The sequence below is a fragment of the Boleophthalmus pectinirostris genome, unplaced genomic scaffold (assembly GCF_026225935.1).
Source record: "Boleophthalmus pectinirostris isolate CB_2022bp ecotype Guang Dong unplaced genomic scaffold, ASM2622593v1 HiC_scaffold_7, whole genome shotgun sequence".
Classification (NCBI taxonomy): domain Eukaryota; kingdom Metazoa; phylum Chordata; class Actinopteri; order Gobiiformes; family Gobiidae; genus Boleophthalmus; species Boleophthalmus pectinirostris.
The window spans coordinates 261005-278122 of record NW_026571473.1 but is presented as its reverse complement, the minus strand read 5'-3'; the positions used below and the strand labels follow the sequence as shown (position 1 = coordinate 278122).

The window sequence follows — 17118 nt, the reverse complement described above, 5'->3', positions numbered from 1 at the left end:
TGTCAACCTACTGTTAGGTGTCATGTTGTTTAGACCTGGTTTAGTCCTGGTTTAGTCCTGATTTTTAGACCTGGTCTAGACCAGGTCTTTAGTTCTGGTTCAGTCCTGGGTTAGTCCTGGTTTAGTCCTGGTGTTAGTTCTGGTTTAGAGGCGCACAGGAGGAAGTGCGGTTTACGCGAGAAAACACGGTCCACACGCGGCGCACGAGACGGCGGTGTCCGCGCTGTAACTACGGAAGGAGACGTGGTCCGCGGGTTCTCAGGTTGATGACGATGATGAAGGTGTTTGTTTGTGTTGTGTGTGTGTGTTTGTGTGTGTGTCCCCTCATGTGGCAGGTCACTATAGGACAGTAGTGCAGATATTATGAGTCTATGCAGGTTGTTTTCACCAGTGCCAGTAGCTCCGGTTTCACATTTAAGTTGTAGGCGATTTTATATTTGTTTTTTTATATATATATCTCACATCGGGAGAAGAATTTCCAAGACACAAATGCGTTTTTACCAATGCACTGCTGCTTCCATTGTGTGACTGACACCGCCAACTTTAACATGACGTTTCCATCGCTCTTATTGCGCGCGTTCTGTTTGGGCTTCAGGCAATGAGTGAAATTACCGAAATAAAAAAATAAATAAATGGGATGTAGCACAAAATGTGAAAACAGCAAAATACCACCTTGTAATCCACTTATTTCAGCAAAGTAACTGTAATCCAATTACCACTCATTGAAACAGTAACTGTAACGGAATACAGTTACTCATAATTTGTACTCTGATTACGTAACGGCGGTACATGTAATCCGTTACTCCCCAACACTGGATATCCATCTGGAGAACCAAAACAAAATTATAACATAAACAACTTGGCATCATGTCCAATGTTTTAGTAATAAAGAATTTATCAGCATTAGGGATGTAACGATATCCAAATCTCTTGGTATGATATTTTCACAATGTATGTGTCACTGTACAATATTTATTGTGATATTTTGTGGAGGCTAACAAAACTGTGAATATGCTACATTTTCCTCTTAAAATGACTTGACAAGACTTAACTAGATTTGAAAGTGCTTATAACAGTTATTCCTTCATGTGGTCTACTCTGAAATGGGGGTCAGTCCATATGAAATCAGCCACTCTCCGTATGAGCCATCTCAGATTTGGCTGAATTAAAAAAAATAAAAATAAAAATTGTAAAATTACCAAATGAAAGAATCAAATTTTAGCTCAATCCCTTAAGTCGTTCCTGAGTTATGGCCCTTTGAAATTTTGGGGTCATACTCACTTTTTCAGAAATCTTAATTTAGAAGCATGTTTGAGAGACCATAACTTCATGAAAAATAGAGCTAGGAAGCTGAAAGTTTATATTAGATAGATTTTAGGTCATAGATTTTAAATCAAATAAATCAAATAATTGGTATCTTTATGAAAATCTCAATTTTGGTTGCCACTCAATTTTTTTTGTCAATTTTTGAGGTCCAAGATCTATTTACTCCAAGCAGATATTTACAAACTAACAGTTGAACCAGAATGACCATTTCTGACAGAAATCGTACACTACTGTTAGCTTTCCTGGGGATGGCGTAGAGTCCCAAATATGGCCACAGACCAAATGTGATCTTTTTGGCCCCATCTTTGGACCCTCGGTTTCCCATGTGCGCACAGTTAGATGTTGATCAAATTTTTACTAGAGAAACTTTGGCATATTCTGATTAATTTAAAGTAATAAAAACATCTACTATTAACTTCCTTCATTTCAAACTGAATTTTTGAAAATGAGCTCTCACGGGTAATTTTTGGTGGAGCTTAGGAACTTTTCCATCTGCTAGAAAGGTTCTATTACCTTTAATAGACTTAAACCAGGGGTGTCAAACTCATTTTGGTCTGGGGGCCATATCCAACCTACTTTGATCACAAAGGGGCCGGATCAGAAAACTCATGGCATATATACCCCAAAAAGGAGGCAAGTCTTCATTTGTGCTGCTCTGGTGTGAGGGGCCACGTACAGAGGCGCTGAAGACGCTGCTATGCTAAGCGGCACAGAAAATTACCAATATTTTAATAGAAAATATAATTAAAATATTTTTGTAGAAAATCAGCCAAGGGCCAGATTAAAGGTCTTGGAGGGCCGGATCTGGCCTCCGGGCCAGATGTTTAACACCCCTGATCTATTGTCTATGTAGTTCCCTCTGTTTTTTTTTTTTTTTAACTATTATTGCACCAAAACTATTCATTTAAGCAAAGTGACTTGTAATTCGATATAATGTGATGGTCCATGATATTATTGTGAAACATTTGACGATATGATGTCATGATATTTCTGTTTTTGTTACATTCCTAATCAGCATTACAAGTGTTATCAGTAAAAGCTGTATTTGAGTTGAACATGTTGAACACTGATAGGTCAAGTTTATGAAATTTAAAATCAAAATCTTACATACAGTTCCTATAACGTGAAAAGTACAGCTGGATGTGACATAGGTTGGTTTCTCAGGTGAAGGAGGCTGACCAGATCTTTCTGCTGATGAAGGAAGAGTATCGTATTTCTCGGAATGTGCGCCTTGCTTGGTTCCTCAGAAAACTCAACCAAATCATCTGGCCAGTGTCTACTCCGGAGCTGGTGAGCTTCTCTGACCTAATGTGTGGTAACACTTCCACCTACATGTAACACCGCACCTACTACTACTACCTTTATGTTACCTCAGGAGACACTTGAGTGTAAGGGCTAACTCCTTAACAAGTAAAGATAGATAGGTATTATATATTTATTTATTTTATTTATTTGAGACAGGGACAGCGCACAATTTTCGCATTAACCGTGACAGGAGAGATGCATTGTACATCAGGTTGTAGCATCAGTGCTAATTTCCACCTGTCGTCCCTGGACAGGTTCATTGATTGATTGTATTTAATTGACCTTTGACTATCAACTGTTCTGGAGACCTGTAGCATGTTTTGAATATAGGCTTTATAACACATGCATTGGGAAGATTCATTGCCCTGTGGTGGTCAGAAGGTGGAGGGGGAGAAGCTGTTGAACCTGTTTTCTTTGCATGTGTGTTTCCAGTTACACTCAGAGAATGAGCTGGACCTCCTGAGCATTCTGCCTAAAGGCTGGCAGCCCGAGCCCAGTGACTCTGCTCAGCCTTACGTTCTGGTGCCATCCACCAGAGCCTCCTTCTTGGCCCGGAGGTACCGCTTTGTCATCCAGCTGGACCTTAGCCCCTCCACCAGGATAGTGGTAAGACTGTTTACCTCGCTCATGGGAAAGATGAGCATTTCTGTGACACTACTGCTAGGGCTGTCACCATAACCACAAAAATGAATCACCGCGGTACTGAGGCCCACCACAGTGCATGCTGGGCCATCGCGATCACGGCACATGACCAACATGACCCTACCCAGAGTCCTGCACGGGTCCATTTTTAGACACCCGCACCCACCCAGACCCGTTAACATTCCACCCATTGCCGCCTGTGCCCATGATAACCCAGGACTAACCCAGGACTAACCCAAGACTAACCCAGGACTAACCCAGGACTAACCCAGGACTAACCCAGGACAGCCTTAACTACTGCAACTGCCTGCAAGTCTAAACTGTGGGCATAAGAACCTTCAGTGTCTATATCTATATATCTAGATCTATTCTCTATATGGAGATGATTACCATCTAAATGCTCCACAGTATACATATTAGGGATGGGCATTCGATGAAATTTTCTTAATCGATCGTCGGAAGAATTAACGATCGATTATCGATTAATCATTAACGTTTTAATATTAAAATGATCATCATTATTATTACTATATGCACTACTAATTTGCATAAATAAATTCAACTTTACGACATATAAACCGTAACGACTCTAGAGCCACATCAATCCGTTTGACATTATTATGTGTTTAATTCAGTTTTGCGCAACTCTCACAGAAACAAAACTTAAAAGCGCATCGCTAATTTGCATAAACTCAGCGAAGATAAAACTACAGCTCTTGTGTTGCTGATGCGGTCAATTTCTGTCGGATTAAAAGACATGATTCAGTGGAATACAGGTTAGTGTGACCAGATTTACGTTTGTCAAAACCAGGACACTGTATGGGGGGGTGGGAGGTGGGGACTCTCACCCGGTAAAGCTTTTTCCCACTGGACACCGAAACATATGTGCTGCTTTGTACACTGTGCACATGGACTCCCACTTGTCCCGAACGCAACAGAAAGCGTGGAATTTCTTGTACAAATCATCGTTAAATACACATTTGTGCTTTGGCACGCTGCAGGCTGACCTACTGCTTGTGTTTGCTCGCTCCTTCTGAGTGCAGAGGGCTACATGTACAGACCCCTGTTTGGTCACGCTACACACAGCAACCTACATTCGGTTTGTCGATTAAAATTAACGTAATCGATGAAATTCTTAATGATCAATTATCGATTTATCGATTAATCATGCCCATCCCTAATACATATAGATATAGATTCTCACTGAGATTGTATTAAGTGTGCTGCACTTTGTGTGCTCTCTGTTACCTCCAGGACGATGGCACTGGGGAGATGATCTTTGATGAGGTCTTCCACGCTTTGTCGCGGTGTTTGGCAGGCCTGGTTCAGCCTTTTAAAGTCCCAGGCACTGAGCAGTTATTCCGACCCAACATCTTCATCACTATCCTGGCCTATTCCTCTATCATCGGCCTGAGCTCACATCAGGTCTGCTCTAAAATTTCAGCTGGAGTACAGGGGTCTATATATCGCTGAGAGATTCTCTTTTTGGAAAGAAATATCCAAGTTTATGATCCACAAATGTTGAACCTTATCATAATTTTTGTTTGTATATCTCAAAGTCCTTTTTAATTGGCATTAGTCATGTCTTCTTGTAATTACCTCTGCTGCCAGTAGATGGAGAGCTGTAAATGTTGTTTTTAAAATAAACTCTTTTTAAGTTGTAAAATCATAAAATACAAAAGCAAAGATGCTCCAGAAAAACAAAACGATAAACAAAACCTTTATATCACCACTGTGTCTGTTGTCCCTTTGCATGCAGGTCCTGGTTCAGGGCTGTCAGCTGGAGCGCACAGACCTGGATGTGTTCTTGAAGAACATCTACCAGCAGCTGAGGGCTCTGGAGAATAGCATTGCTGAGGTGCTGCACCAGCAGTACCTGCAGGTCAGTATTAATGAAAAGAAAGTATTGGTCTTCAGGCCATACAGGCCATGTGTGGTGACTTCTCCACACCAGGTCAGGGGTTAGAATGATACTCCTCTCGCCTCCAGGCCGAAGCAGCTGCCCTGGGCCCAGAGGAGACAGAGGAGGCCTGGTCCTGGTCCAGTCAGAGTGCAGTGTCCATGGTGTCTGCAGACATGGGTCTAGTAAGCATGATCCGACAGGGCATCCTAGCTCTGCAATTGCTGCCCCCCAACTCCAGCGCAGGTGAGACCAAACTTACACTGTTTTTTATACAGAGATAGATGCATAGATGCATAGATGCATGGATGCAAGACCAAGACTGTACTGGGTCAGAACTAGGATGCGACCAGATCTACCTAAGGGTATTGATTAGCTTTAAATGTAACTGGGTAAATCTAAGGCACTTCAACAGTGCTGTACTTCTAAGATTTTCAGAAAATACTTGTCTTAAACTTAAAGTATCTACCTTTTTAGGTTGAGTCCTATGGCTGAAATCTTTTGTTTCAGATGTTTTGGTTGCGTGTATATAACTCTATATTAAACTAAACCTAATTAATTAACCTTTAACCTAATTAAACGTAAAACCTTGTTAGGTTTGTTATGTCTTTAAACTAAGCATTTATGTTTGTCCAATCTAACTGCTATGTTCAGATTAATTAAATAATAAATGCATAAAATGTATCAGAAGTATCAGTATTGAGGATGAGCTCTCTGGTGCCTACAGCTATTCTGTGATTGTGGTCAGCTTATGTCACACCAAAAGACTGTGGAGGCTTTGACCCTTTTATTCTTACTGCTCGCTTGACAGAGAAATGTTGTGACTGTGTGCAGGCATCATCCTGATCACAGATGGCGTGAGCAGTGTTCCTGATGTGGCCATGTGTGAGACTCTGCTCAACCAGTTACGCAGCAGCACCATCACGTGCTCCTTTGTGCAGGTACAGGGACCTCTGGGCTCTTGGATCTGGGTTCCACGCTTGGTTCTCCTGGGTCAGACTAGTGCATGCTGTTGTGTTCTTGGGCAAGTCACTTCAACCAACCATAGACTAGGAGAAATTTCTCCTTCGCTATGGATCTGGACGCCTGAGGGATTTCACAAAAAACAACCATAGACTTTATAAAGAAGTGGACTAAGGGAGTGTGACATCACCCATAGCGTTCGGCTCCAGTCAAATGGAACTCACACTTCTAGAGGTTATAGGAGAAAATTTGCAGCCCGATTCCATATTAGGAATTAACCAAAACTTTATTAATGGAGAAAATGGCGAAATGAAAACCCCAGGATCATGCAGAGCAGGTTAATATGAACATTTTAAAACTAAAATGGTGAGGCTCACTGCAGCAGTTACAGAAAGAGGGGTGATAGTTTCTCAATGTAAAGTAAATTGGGCCGCCAGCAGCTCTGGGATGATACCAGCCCACACGTAAAGTTCTGGCTTAAAATGTACGGCAGGTCACCTATGCGTTTCCTGATGGGATCTTGCCCAGTGCTGCCATCATGCAGAGGTCATGTCTTACTCTGGCCACTAGGATGCTCCATGTATTGAATCCTCCTGACTGTGTTTCACACTCTGGAACAATGGTTGAATTCAAGAGCACAGCTCAGTGATGATCCCCTTGCAAACTTTCTTTCTGGATGAGAGGGGGATGGAGGGGGTTAGAACAATTTTCCAATGGTCATATGACCGTGGAATTTTAATTTTGTATTTGAGCAGGTTGGCTATGTCCATTTTGTGTGTGTGTGTGTGTGCATGTGTGTGCGTGTGTGTATCACTTTCGTCAGACTACCCTTGGGCAGCAGTGACTCTGCTAGTAACTTACAGTTCTAGTTCTAGATGAGCCATGTTGCACACATTGTGACACAGGTTTGATGCTGGTGGTACAAATCTGGCTCAAGTTCATTACAATTATAATTTTGATTTATTTTTTAATACGATATTGTTCAAAGTTCACATTTTAAACACATGCAGAAGAAGTGATACCGAACTGACAAACTAATACAAGAATCACATTTAATGTTTGTACAGATCAGATTAGCAGTTTTTGTATAGAATAAGACTGGAGATTTTGTTATTTATGGAGGAAATTATGGTTGTTTGTCATTTTGTTCTTGCTCAGATAAATGCTCTTTCTATCATGTATTGTTTGGTAAAAGAAAAACATTGAGACATAAAATCTAATCTATTCCATCACATTTCCTCATGTAATAACTTAGTCCAGTTAGGCACTTTATTAGTAAGGATCAGCCTGACACTATCCTGCACACTTGATTCTTTGTCATGACGCATTTGCAAAAATAACAAAAAGGCAAATAGTAGCAGATAGAGATAATTATAATGAAACAGCTGCATGACACTATCCCAGACAGTTGTGCAGTATCACAGTACTTGATAGTGGAGGCCAAATTTCAGCATCAACCCCTCCCTACACTAACACACACCACTTTCATGCAATGCAATGTGGGTGAAGTGTCTTGCCTAAGCACACAACAACAGTTTTTGGCACTGGCGTCCCACTGTGGCACCTGTAATTCCCAGCGATCTCCCATCCAAGTACTAACCAGGCCCAGATCTGCTTAGAGATCTGACGAGATCAGGCTTTGACAAGGAGGCTCGGCCTTTGTGTGTGTGTCCTGCAGGTGGGTGGCTCCTACTCGTATGACTGCAGCTTTGGCTACATCCCCAACGTGGAGCTGATGAAGTTCATGTCCCTGGCCACGTTTGGCTCGTACCTGCCCAGCTGTCCCGAGGTGCACCCTGGCAGCGAGGACATGAATGTCTACCATCGAGCCTTCCTCACTTACTCCTTTCTCAAAAGCCCAGAGTCCACCAACGCAGAGTATTTCAGTGGTAAGGACAACTGTCAAGTTCTGTTCTGTCTGTTCCGTTTTTTTTGTCCAACTGACTCTCTGTCCTCTGCCCACCACCTGTCTCACCTCTGTCTCACCTGTCTCACCTCTGTCCTCTCTGTTTTCCTGTCTCTCCTGATATGCTCTGCCTGCTTCTGTCCTCTCCGCTTACCATTCTCTCCTCTGCTGTTGTCATTTCTCTTATCTCTGTCTGTCTGTCAGTCTGTCTCCCTATGTCCCTCCTCTGCCCCCTGTCTTTTCTTGTGTCTCCCTCTGTCTTGTCTTGCTTTGTCCTATCCTCTGACCCTGTCTGTCCCTACATTTACACACGGGACCAGCAGTTTGATTTGTCCTCTTTGTCCCGTGGGCAGTGTCGCAGGACAAGCTGTTCAATGAGCACCTGGTGTCTGCAAGTGGAAACCCAGCACTGGTGATGAGGAGGAAGAAGCACACAGAGAAGGAAGTGCAAGCCCACCTGGTGAGTGTGGTGTCTGTGCGGCTGCGTGAGGGCTACACCATCCGCGACGTCAGCCTCTCTAAAGGTATGACCCAGCTGCTCGTTTGTATTGTATTACTTGTAACATTTCACCCCAAGTACTGCTAAAAAAACACTGGACTTTCCGAGTGCCACCAGATCTCAATCTGTAAACAAGTAGGTGTGTTAGTTTCAGAGTAGTTTCAGTGTAGTTAGCTCCAACCTTCAGACAGATATAAGGCAATGTCCCTCAGCGTTGGATCACAACTGAAGAAGCTTGGATGAATTGAGAAAAGTATTTGATCAAAAAACTTTTGTTCAGTTGACATTGGCTTTACAGCTAATGTCAACATTACTTGTGGTGCAAACTGTAGGCACTGCTCTGCCTAAGGCTTTGTTAAACTATAATCTGAGTTTTGTTTCAACACATTTTGACATATTTGACCAAGAGCTGACTTGGTTGGAATTACAGCAGATAAGATGATTTGTGCTGTTAAACAGGTCTCACACATTAAATTACAGGCACAAGGTTTTTCACTCTCACTGCTTTTTAAACAAAACCATGAATGCCTATAATGATCACAGTCTCCTGAAAATCTGTTTTTCTTTTTTTATGTATAAATTTTTTAGACTTTTTCAAATCTTAATACTTTTTTGTCTGTGTTTGCTAACATGTGCATTGTGTCACCATGGTACCTGATGAATATTCTGCCATACTGTTACAGGTAGATCACGCCCAGCATGACCCCACAAAGTGTCAATATAACAGGGCTGCTGTACAGCAGGTCTTATTTAGGGCTAAACCCACCTGACCTCTGCATCTTCTCACTTCCTCTGTTTAAATCCATACTCAAAACTGACCTCTTCAGTCAATCCTATACCACATGATCACTCACTCTCACCCAATTTTGGACTGATTATGGTTTACTGGCGATATGGTGTCTTGAAAATAAGCAATTAAAGATTGTTCAGTCATGCTCAAATCACTCCAAATAAAACTTTGGGAGGGTAAATGAGAAGGGAAAGAACTATAACATGGTTAAAAGCTCTGAAAAGTACATCTTGCATAATAAGTCTGCTTTAACTTGTTTTTAAAGGCAGAATTCATGCTGATATTGCTGTGTGCAGGCGGGAGCCAGCTGGAAGTGAAGCTGGTGTTGCTATGGAAACACAACATGCACATTGAGTATGTAGCGTCTGCTCCCTGGCCTCTGGACCCGGCCAAGAGGAGCACCCGTGTGGAGGTGACCATGGAGGGCAGCTATGACATCCTTCATGACATCAGCTGCACCCAGAGGAAGCCCATCACCAGCCCCTACCGCACCTGTGTCATTCGCCGCTTTTGGAACACTCTACAGAGGTCTGCTCACCTCACACAACTGCTCTCGCTTTAGGCCAGGCACCAGCAATGTTGGGAAGTAACTAAATGCTCAATGCAGAAATGTTAATTTTTGTCTTCTTTAATACATTAGCACTTTTGATTCTTTGTGAAGACAATGCAGTAGGAGATGTATTTAGCTTGTTGACATGTTTGGGCTGCTAGCTGCAAGCCACCTTTTAGAACTGTTGCCAGTGTTGGTGGTGATGTGTCGTATATCTTTTCTTGTAAGCTAATAGTTGTTGTTAGCAGTTTCAAGAAAATAAGGGTAACTTGGTAACACCTCATAGAAATGTAATACCCCCTCTTTAACAATACAGTACATATAGATAGTTTTTTGAGCGTGGGATTCTGCTTAAGGATTATTATGCCAATGGCATACATTGACGATAAATATTATAATTGATCATCACTGTTTTCTTCAGCGATATATGGTTCTTCAGATTGTGTTATCGGGACAGGCCTAGCTGTGTTCTGTTTCATCTCTTTCCTGTCTGCTTTTCAGTATAAACCAGACAGACCAGATGCTGGTGCACCTGCAGTCTTTTAACTCCATCCCTGAGAACTACACCATCCCTGAGAGCACCAAGAACGGAGTGCCTCTGTTCTACATCCCGCCTGGCTCCACTACCCCAGTAAGAACATTTTCCTCAAGTTAGGACATGTTGAAAATGCATAAGTGGAATATGGCCTCCTTTGAGTAAGAGTTAAAGCAACTATTCTGCAAAATTGACTTTTCATAACTTTTAACCAGGTTAGTTTTTTCCTTCTCATTTATTCTCTCATAGTTGTATTTGGAGTCATTCATGCATGAGAAGTCTTGAATCGCTTATTTTTAAAACTCCATATTGCTGATCATCTCTTTTTTCACCCCCTAGGTATACACCCACTGCTCTGTACTTACTTCATTCTCCAATTTTATTTTGTTAATTGGTGACACATGTAGGATTCGGCTGGATTGCATAATCATTTTAATACAAATGAAAAAAAAAATCTGCTCCTGACAATCATGATCTGCAGTTGTCTGTTGGAGGTGCTGGGTCTTGATGACGTTTATGGTAATGTCAGCTCCCATTTGACAGTTTTCTTTTGTTCTTTTGTTATTTAGATTAATATTGCAATTTAAAATGCGCAAATTATAGCATAATGATCCACGGGTAATATAGTTTGAAGGACAAAATATTAAATAATACACAAACTCTGGTATTTTCTAAGGATAGACACTAAAATTAGAAAAAAACAACATATCTGAGCTGCGCAAAAAACACAAATGTTTAAATCATTTCATATTTTGAGCATAAAGCTTTTGTCACTTACTCACCAAACCAGAACTTTTACTCAAGTAGGACTACTGCTATTTTTATATTAAAAAAAATATGACTAGCAGGAGTAATTCATGAGCTGCCATGTTTGTTTTGACCTGATCTGTGTGTTTCTCTGGTCATTTTCACATGTCACTGTGCTTTGTGGTTGACCCCATTGTGGTCTGGATTCAGTTCTGTTTACTTCATTTTGGGTCAGTCTTGTTCACCATGCATCTTTCACCCTTAACACAGCCCCGCACGTGAGAGGATCATGGTGATCTGATCGCTGAACTAATTTCCATGACAGTGTGTTTCAAATGAATGGAGCCTAGTGAGTGCACGCACGCATTCCCCTGGTGCTGTATGTGGTGCTCTTTTCTTTTACCTGTGGCTAAATCAGTGTTGTGCAAGTTCACACTTTTCATGAACTAGTTCAAAGTTCAGTTCACACTTGTTCAAAGTGAATAGTTCACGTTCATAGTTCACAATTTTAATTTTGAACTAGTTCAAAGTTCAGTTCATTTTATATTTAGATGAGATCTGTAATGAAAGGCTGCATTTATTTTTCAAACTGACTTCTAGTTTACAACAACTTTACAAGATACACTGTTGGACAAGTGACTTTAAAACTGTAATGTGTTATTTATGACTTGTTACTGTCATTTCAAAGTCATTTGTTACATTACAATATTACTGTATTTAAAATGTAAAACATTACACGACTATTGCAGCACTTTTAATTTACTCTCACCAGAAGAACTGTTAAAGGGATAGTTCGGATTTTTTGACATAAATCTGTATGGCATCCCCGTCATCAGTGTTGTGCATTCACACAGACTTACCCCCGAAAGCGTCCGGTGAGCCGAGATACTGGCCCGTTTTGGTGCTGAGGAAAGTAGTTCGGCAAGTTGTGTGGGGACTGTATACTAAAGCGTTTTTCTTCTCAAAGCAATATGTGTTCAAAAGAGTGATACATTTGCATCACAAAACCATCCTCGCCAAAAAAGTCAGATCTCATAATCGCTTGGCGCCATTTTCTCTCCGTACGTACCACTGCGCGCGGCCGCCAGGTGACAGCCGCGCACGGATCCATCACTTTCTTCAGTTGTTTGGCAGTGTTTACATGCGCAGACCGCCGCCACGCGAGAGAGCTAACGAGAGAGCTAGAGCCAGAAGTATATGAGCTTGTATAAGATACATATGAATATATCTAAAAAATGGTGCGAACTCTTGATTATCCAGGCTGTAACAACAAAAATCTGGCTGAATCTCCACGCACATTTCACTGTTTCCTGTCACGGACTTTGCGCTGAGGAAACTTTGGCTTCTTGTCTTTGGCTTCAGTGTGGAAACTAAACCAGGTAAGAACGAAGAAGTGCCGCTGTGTTTACAAGAGAACAGGTTCAAGAATCAGCTGTAACTCTGTGTGCAGTAAATCACTCAGTGTCATATCACCAGTGAAGCTTCTACAAAACGTAACATTATAAGTCGACTGTTATTACTATTGTAAATGTGGCGTACACTATTGTCAGCAGCTACGTGGACGTGTGGATGATTCTATGTTTCTATTAGTCGTCCATGCTTCAGTCACAGTGTCGGCTCTATGTTCACTGTATACGAGTTTATAAATGACGTGATGGTGATTGTCGCTCACTCGGTCTCTCACGGCTCCAGCTTCAACTTGTACCACTTCTCTGTCTTTTCTCTTTCTCTCTGCTCGTTCTAACTCCATCTGGTGAAATTTGGCATCAGTATATTCAGGTTCACAAAGATCTCCCCTTGGCTTTGTGGTAAAGGCAAAGTCTTTATTGTCGGTGTCATAATCAGACATGTTGTCGCTAACATTCCAAGCAGTAAACAAAGTGAACCAGGCTCATATACTTCTGGCTCTAGCTCTCTCGTTAGCTCTCTCGCGTGGCGGCGGTCTGCGCATGTAAACACTGCCGAACAACTGATGAAAGTGATGGATCGGTGCGCGGCTTTCACCTGATCGTGTTCAATGAACGCGATCTTTTGAACTCGTTCATGCACAACACTGGGCTAAATACACCATGAAGACTAAACACAGCAGAGAAAAAGCTTTTTGAATGACACATAGACAGACCCAGGTTCACCTGCGCAGACAGGCCCAGGCTCTGAAACCTGTTTCAAGCAGTCTGTGACCACTTACTTTTGTCCAGAATGACTTAACAAAGTTTATTATGGGTCTTTTTAAATATAAATAATAGGGATGTAACCATATACAAATCTCTCCATACAATATTTTCATGATATACGTCTCACTGTACAGTGTTTATTCCGATATTTTGTGGAGGCTAACCAAATTGTGAATATGCTACTACTACTACTACTTTTTTAATGCCTTGACAAGACAAAGATCTAAGATTTAAAAATACATAGAACTGCTATTTCTTCATGTAGTGTGTACCAAAACAGAGTAAAGGATTGTGGTCAATGTAGTTCCGTCTGTTTTTTTTTAGCTTAATTTAAGCTAAGAAACTTGTGATTTGATATGTTGTATTATATTGAGAGACTTGTGATTATACAATAACACAATATTTTAGTTACTGTTACACCCCTAATAAGTAAGCATATTTATTTTATTTTTTAAATATAGAGATACATTTATGTTTTTCTATGCCTTATTTCATGTTCAGAGTATATTTTATTCAGTTTATGTTTTATATATCACAAAACTGCTCTAAGGTACATATTTGTAGCCTATGTTTATTTTCAATTTGAAAGTTTTGCATAAATTATCATTTTTTTTATAGAGAGTGAAATACTGAATCGCATCATGTAACTAAAAATAATAATTTGAATAATCGTGATTTCATTATTGAACAAAATAATCATGATAATCAAGCAGCCCTAGAGCTTTTCCATCTCTAAGGCACTCAAAGTGCTTTACACTGATACACACACTCACACACCAGTGTATGCAGACACTAGGGGTTGCCCAGCAGTCATCTGTGGGAGCTGGAATCACTCTGCCAAACTGTGGGTCAGTGGATCTGACCGCTCAACCAATGATGTTTAGGTTGAGAGTGGGATCTGACCCGCCAACCTTTTAATCAGTGGACAAACGCTCTACCAACTGAGCTACTGCTGCCCTTAAAGTCTTGTAGTGCACACAACAATAACTTAAAAAGGTGTCAGGGAATTTTCAGGAGCTACTGTGACCTGCTCCCACACTCTCAGGCTCTCAGGTCTGAATGATTGATTCAGTGTCATTGTTTATTTATTTTCTGTAGGAATATATCATGCTTCCAAATATGTTACTGTGACAGGTGTGTGTAAAGCTGTGTGATCCCAGAGTGAGTGATGTAAGGGTGCTTTGTGTTGCCAGGTCCTGTCCCAGCAGCACAGTGGCTCCAAAGACTCGTCTCAGTCCCAGTTCGCGGCCTACTGGAAGCCCATCCTCTCCATGGATGCCAATTTCTGGCAGAGGTGGCTTCACATGCACCGCATCGCCATCATCCTGGAGCATGACATGTACGTCACTCTGTTCCTCACTACATTTACAGGTACTACTAGTACTAGTACTACTAGTACTACTACTAGTACTACTACTACTATTATTAGTACTTACTACTATTATTATTAGTACTTACTACTACTACTACTACTACTACTACTACTACTACTACAATCAAAAAGAATCTGATTTTAGTGTGCATGTAATGAGTCAGGAGGTAACATCTGAATGCAATTTGAAAGACAAAACATTAAATAATGCACAAAATGTGGTATTTTCAAAGGAAAAACCCAAAAATTAGATAAACTACATTATAGCTGTGGGAATAAGAGTAAAAAAAAAAATTTACGAGTAAAAGTATGCTGGTAAAAACAATTTCTTTAAAAAGTTAGTTAAGTAAACGTAACCACCCACCTCAAACTCCTAAAAGAAATGAAATTAAATAAAAGGAAAACAAAAAGAAAAGTTGTGACCAAACTCTATGTGCTCCAGGCCTGTACCAAAGCACTTGCACACGGCTGGAAGTAACGGCCGCTACAGCACCATCCAGTGCCGCATCTCCCACTCAGCCCTGACATCTCTTCTCCGTGACTGCTCCAGCTTTGTGCTGGTGGAGGGCTACTCCTATGTCAAGCTCATCTACAGGTCAGTCAACACACATACTCCATATCTCCAGAAGGACTCCTCACTCACTGTTACTCTTGGGAGCAGACTGGGAGAGGTGTTCAACTGCAGTCAACTACAGTCCCTCCACTACACACTAGCACAGGTTGTTTCATTGTTTTAGACTGTTAGGCTAAAGAGAAAGCAAAACATACCAGACCTTAAAGGGCCCATATAACAGCATTTTGTCTGTGTAATCCCACAGCAAAAGAAAGAACATTTTCTGATCTATGTTACGTTTCCTCATCAAAACCAAATCTAATGCATTGTTTTATTTCATTCACACACGTTTAACTCACAAACACTGCATATTTAGAGTTCTTCTCTCAAACAGAAAACACTGTTCTACCTTGTGATGTCATGTAGTAATACAGGAAATGCTCCATTGTGAAAAAGGTAGCTATTAACCTGCAAACTACTGCTTCATGACATCACAAGGTGGAACAGAGCATTTTAAGCTCTGGAGATGTAGACAGTCTAATACTGCAAGGTTACTCATACTGCATTGTAACGTGTGACTCAAACAAAACACAACTCCAGTTTTAGTCATTCCAACATGACTAAAAGATCACAATAGTCAATTTTGCATAATACAGGACCTTTTAAATGTGCATTTGTGTTGTGGAGATCAAATAACTTGCGAGTAATGCAGTTCCTCATGTCTGAAAATCTAAATCTCAATGTCAGTGAGATTTTGCTGATTTCTTTCAAAAGTTTGGTTATATGTATGATAATTTCTGTTAGCAATTTAGTTAGAAGTTTTAGTGCTAATGCTAAATTACTAGATTCCCCTGCGCACCTCATAGCCCCCTGTTTGTACCTGTTGTTTTTTTGGCTTTCTGTGACAAGAGTGGTTTGTGATAAGTTTTGGGGTAAAGATCATTTGAATATGGTTGTTTAGTGCACTCATAGTTCTCATGTAAACTTAGTGACTGCTGTTTGTCATCTCATAGCTCTCCTGACCAACCCCCCTCCTCCTTCTACCTGGTACGCCTCATCTCCAAAGCTCCCTGCATGGTACTGCGTCTGGGCTTCCCGATCGGAACCCCAGCCCACATCAGGAACAAGGTAAGACACACGACGAGGCTCAAAAGGTCTTGAGGTCCTTTGCTCGGCCAATGTATTGTACAGGGGTAGGGACAGGTGTTTTATTGGTTTATGGGTTTTAAAGTTTAATTGGTATATGGTCTTATGGTTTTATGTATATTGTTGGGTTTTTAATAGTTATTTGGTTTTGGGTTTGTTTTATGGAGTGTTAGGTCAATATTTTAAGCTAATATACATTTTTAAATCACTGAACCCCAACCCACTCATGGTCCTCCTCCTATACACCTCATGTATTTTGCTTGTGAATGTTGAAATATACTGTTAAAAATACACAGTGATGGGAAGAATACTTTGAAAGTGTATTTAATTACATTTTAATGCAGGTATTTAGTGTACTGTATTTTGTAACACAATCTTTTATATGGCCCAATTAGAGTTTTGTATTCTGAATACTTTTACACAAAGTTGCATTTAAATTAGTGTGAAGATGCACCATAAGATTAAAAACAACTTTATATTTGTTTGTTCTGCATTTCACTAACTGGAAAAGGAAAAAATACATATGCCTCACAAGAGCATTTTACTCTATTTTACTCATAAATTTTGTGTTTGCATTCTGAGTACAACCAAATGAAAGAGTAACTGTACCAGAATAGTTATTCAAAATAAGTATTAAGAATATGTATTTTCTGTATACATATTCAGTTACTTCCCAAAAAACTAGATGATCCAGGGCAATGAAGTGCTTT

General features: G+C 40.7%; 1 protein-coding gene across 7 annotated transcripts in view; it reads left to right on the top strand.

Moving 5' to 3' along the window:
- Positions 1–17118, top strand: part of szt2 (SZT2 subunit of KICSTOR complex) — a 145031-nt gene that overhangs the window by 1589 nt on the left and 126324 nt on the right. For 6 of the 7 annotated variants that reach the window (XM_055164894.1, XM_055164892.1, XM_055164893.1 and 3 more), the window contains exons 2-14: positions 2491–2616; positions 3064–3237; positions 4528–4698; positions 5033–5155; positions 5263–5419; positions 6008–6114; positions 7815–8025; positions 8396–8566; positions 9628–9859; positions 10383–10512; positions 14531–14676; positions 15152–15304; positions 16276–16390. In XM_055164894.1, coding sequence (XP_055020869.1) covers positions 2491–2616; positions 3064–3237; positions 4528–4698; positions 5033–5155; positions 5263–5419; positions 6008–6114; positions 7815–8025; positions 8396–8566; positions 9628–9859; positions 10383–10512; positions 14531–14676; positions 15152–15304; positions 16276–16390 — 2016 coding nt within the window. Of the gene's footprint in view, positions 1–2490; positions 2617–3063; positions 3238–4527; positions 4699–5032; positions 5156–5262; positions 5420–6007; positions 6115–7814; positions 8026–8395; positions 8567–9627; positions 9860–10382; positions 10513–12346; positions 12543–14530; positions 14677–15151; positions 15305–16275; positions 16391–17118 lie in introns of those variants that run through there. The other variant, XM_055164897.1, reaches the window with a different exon arrangement.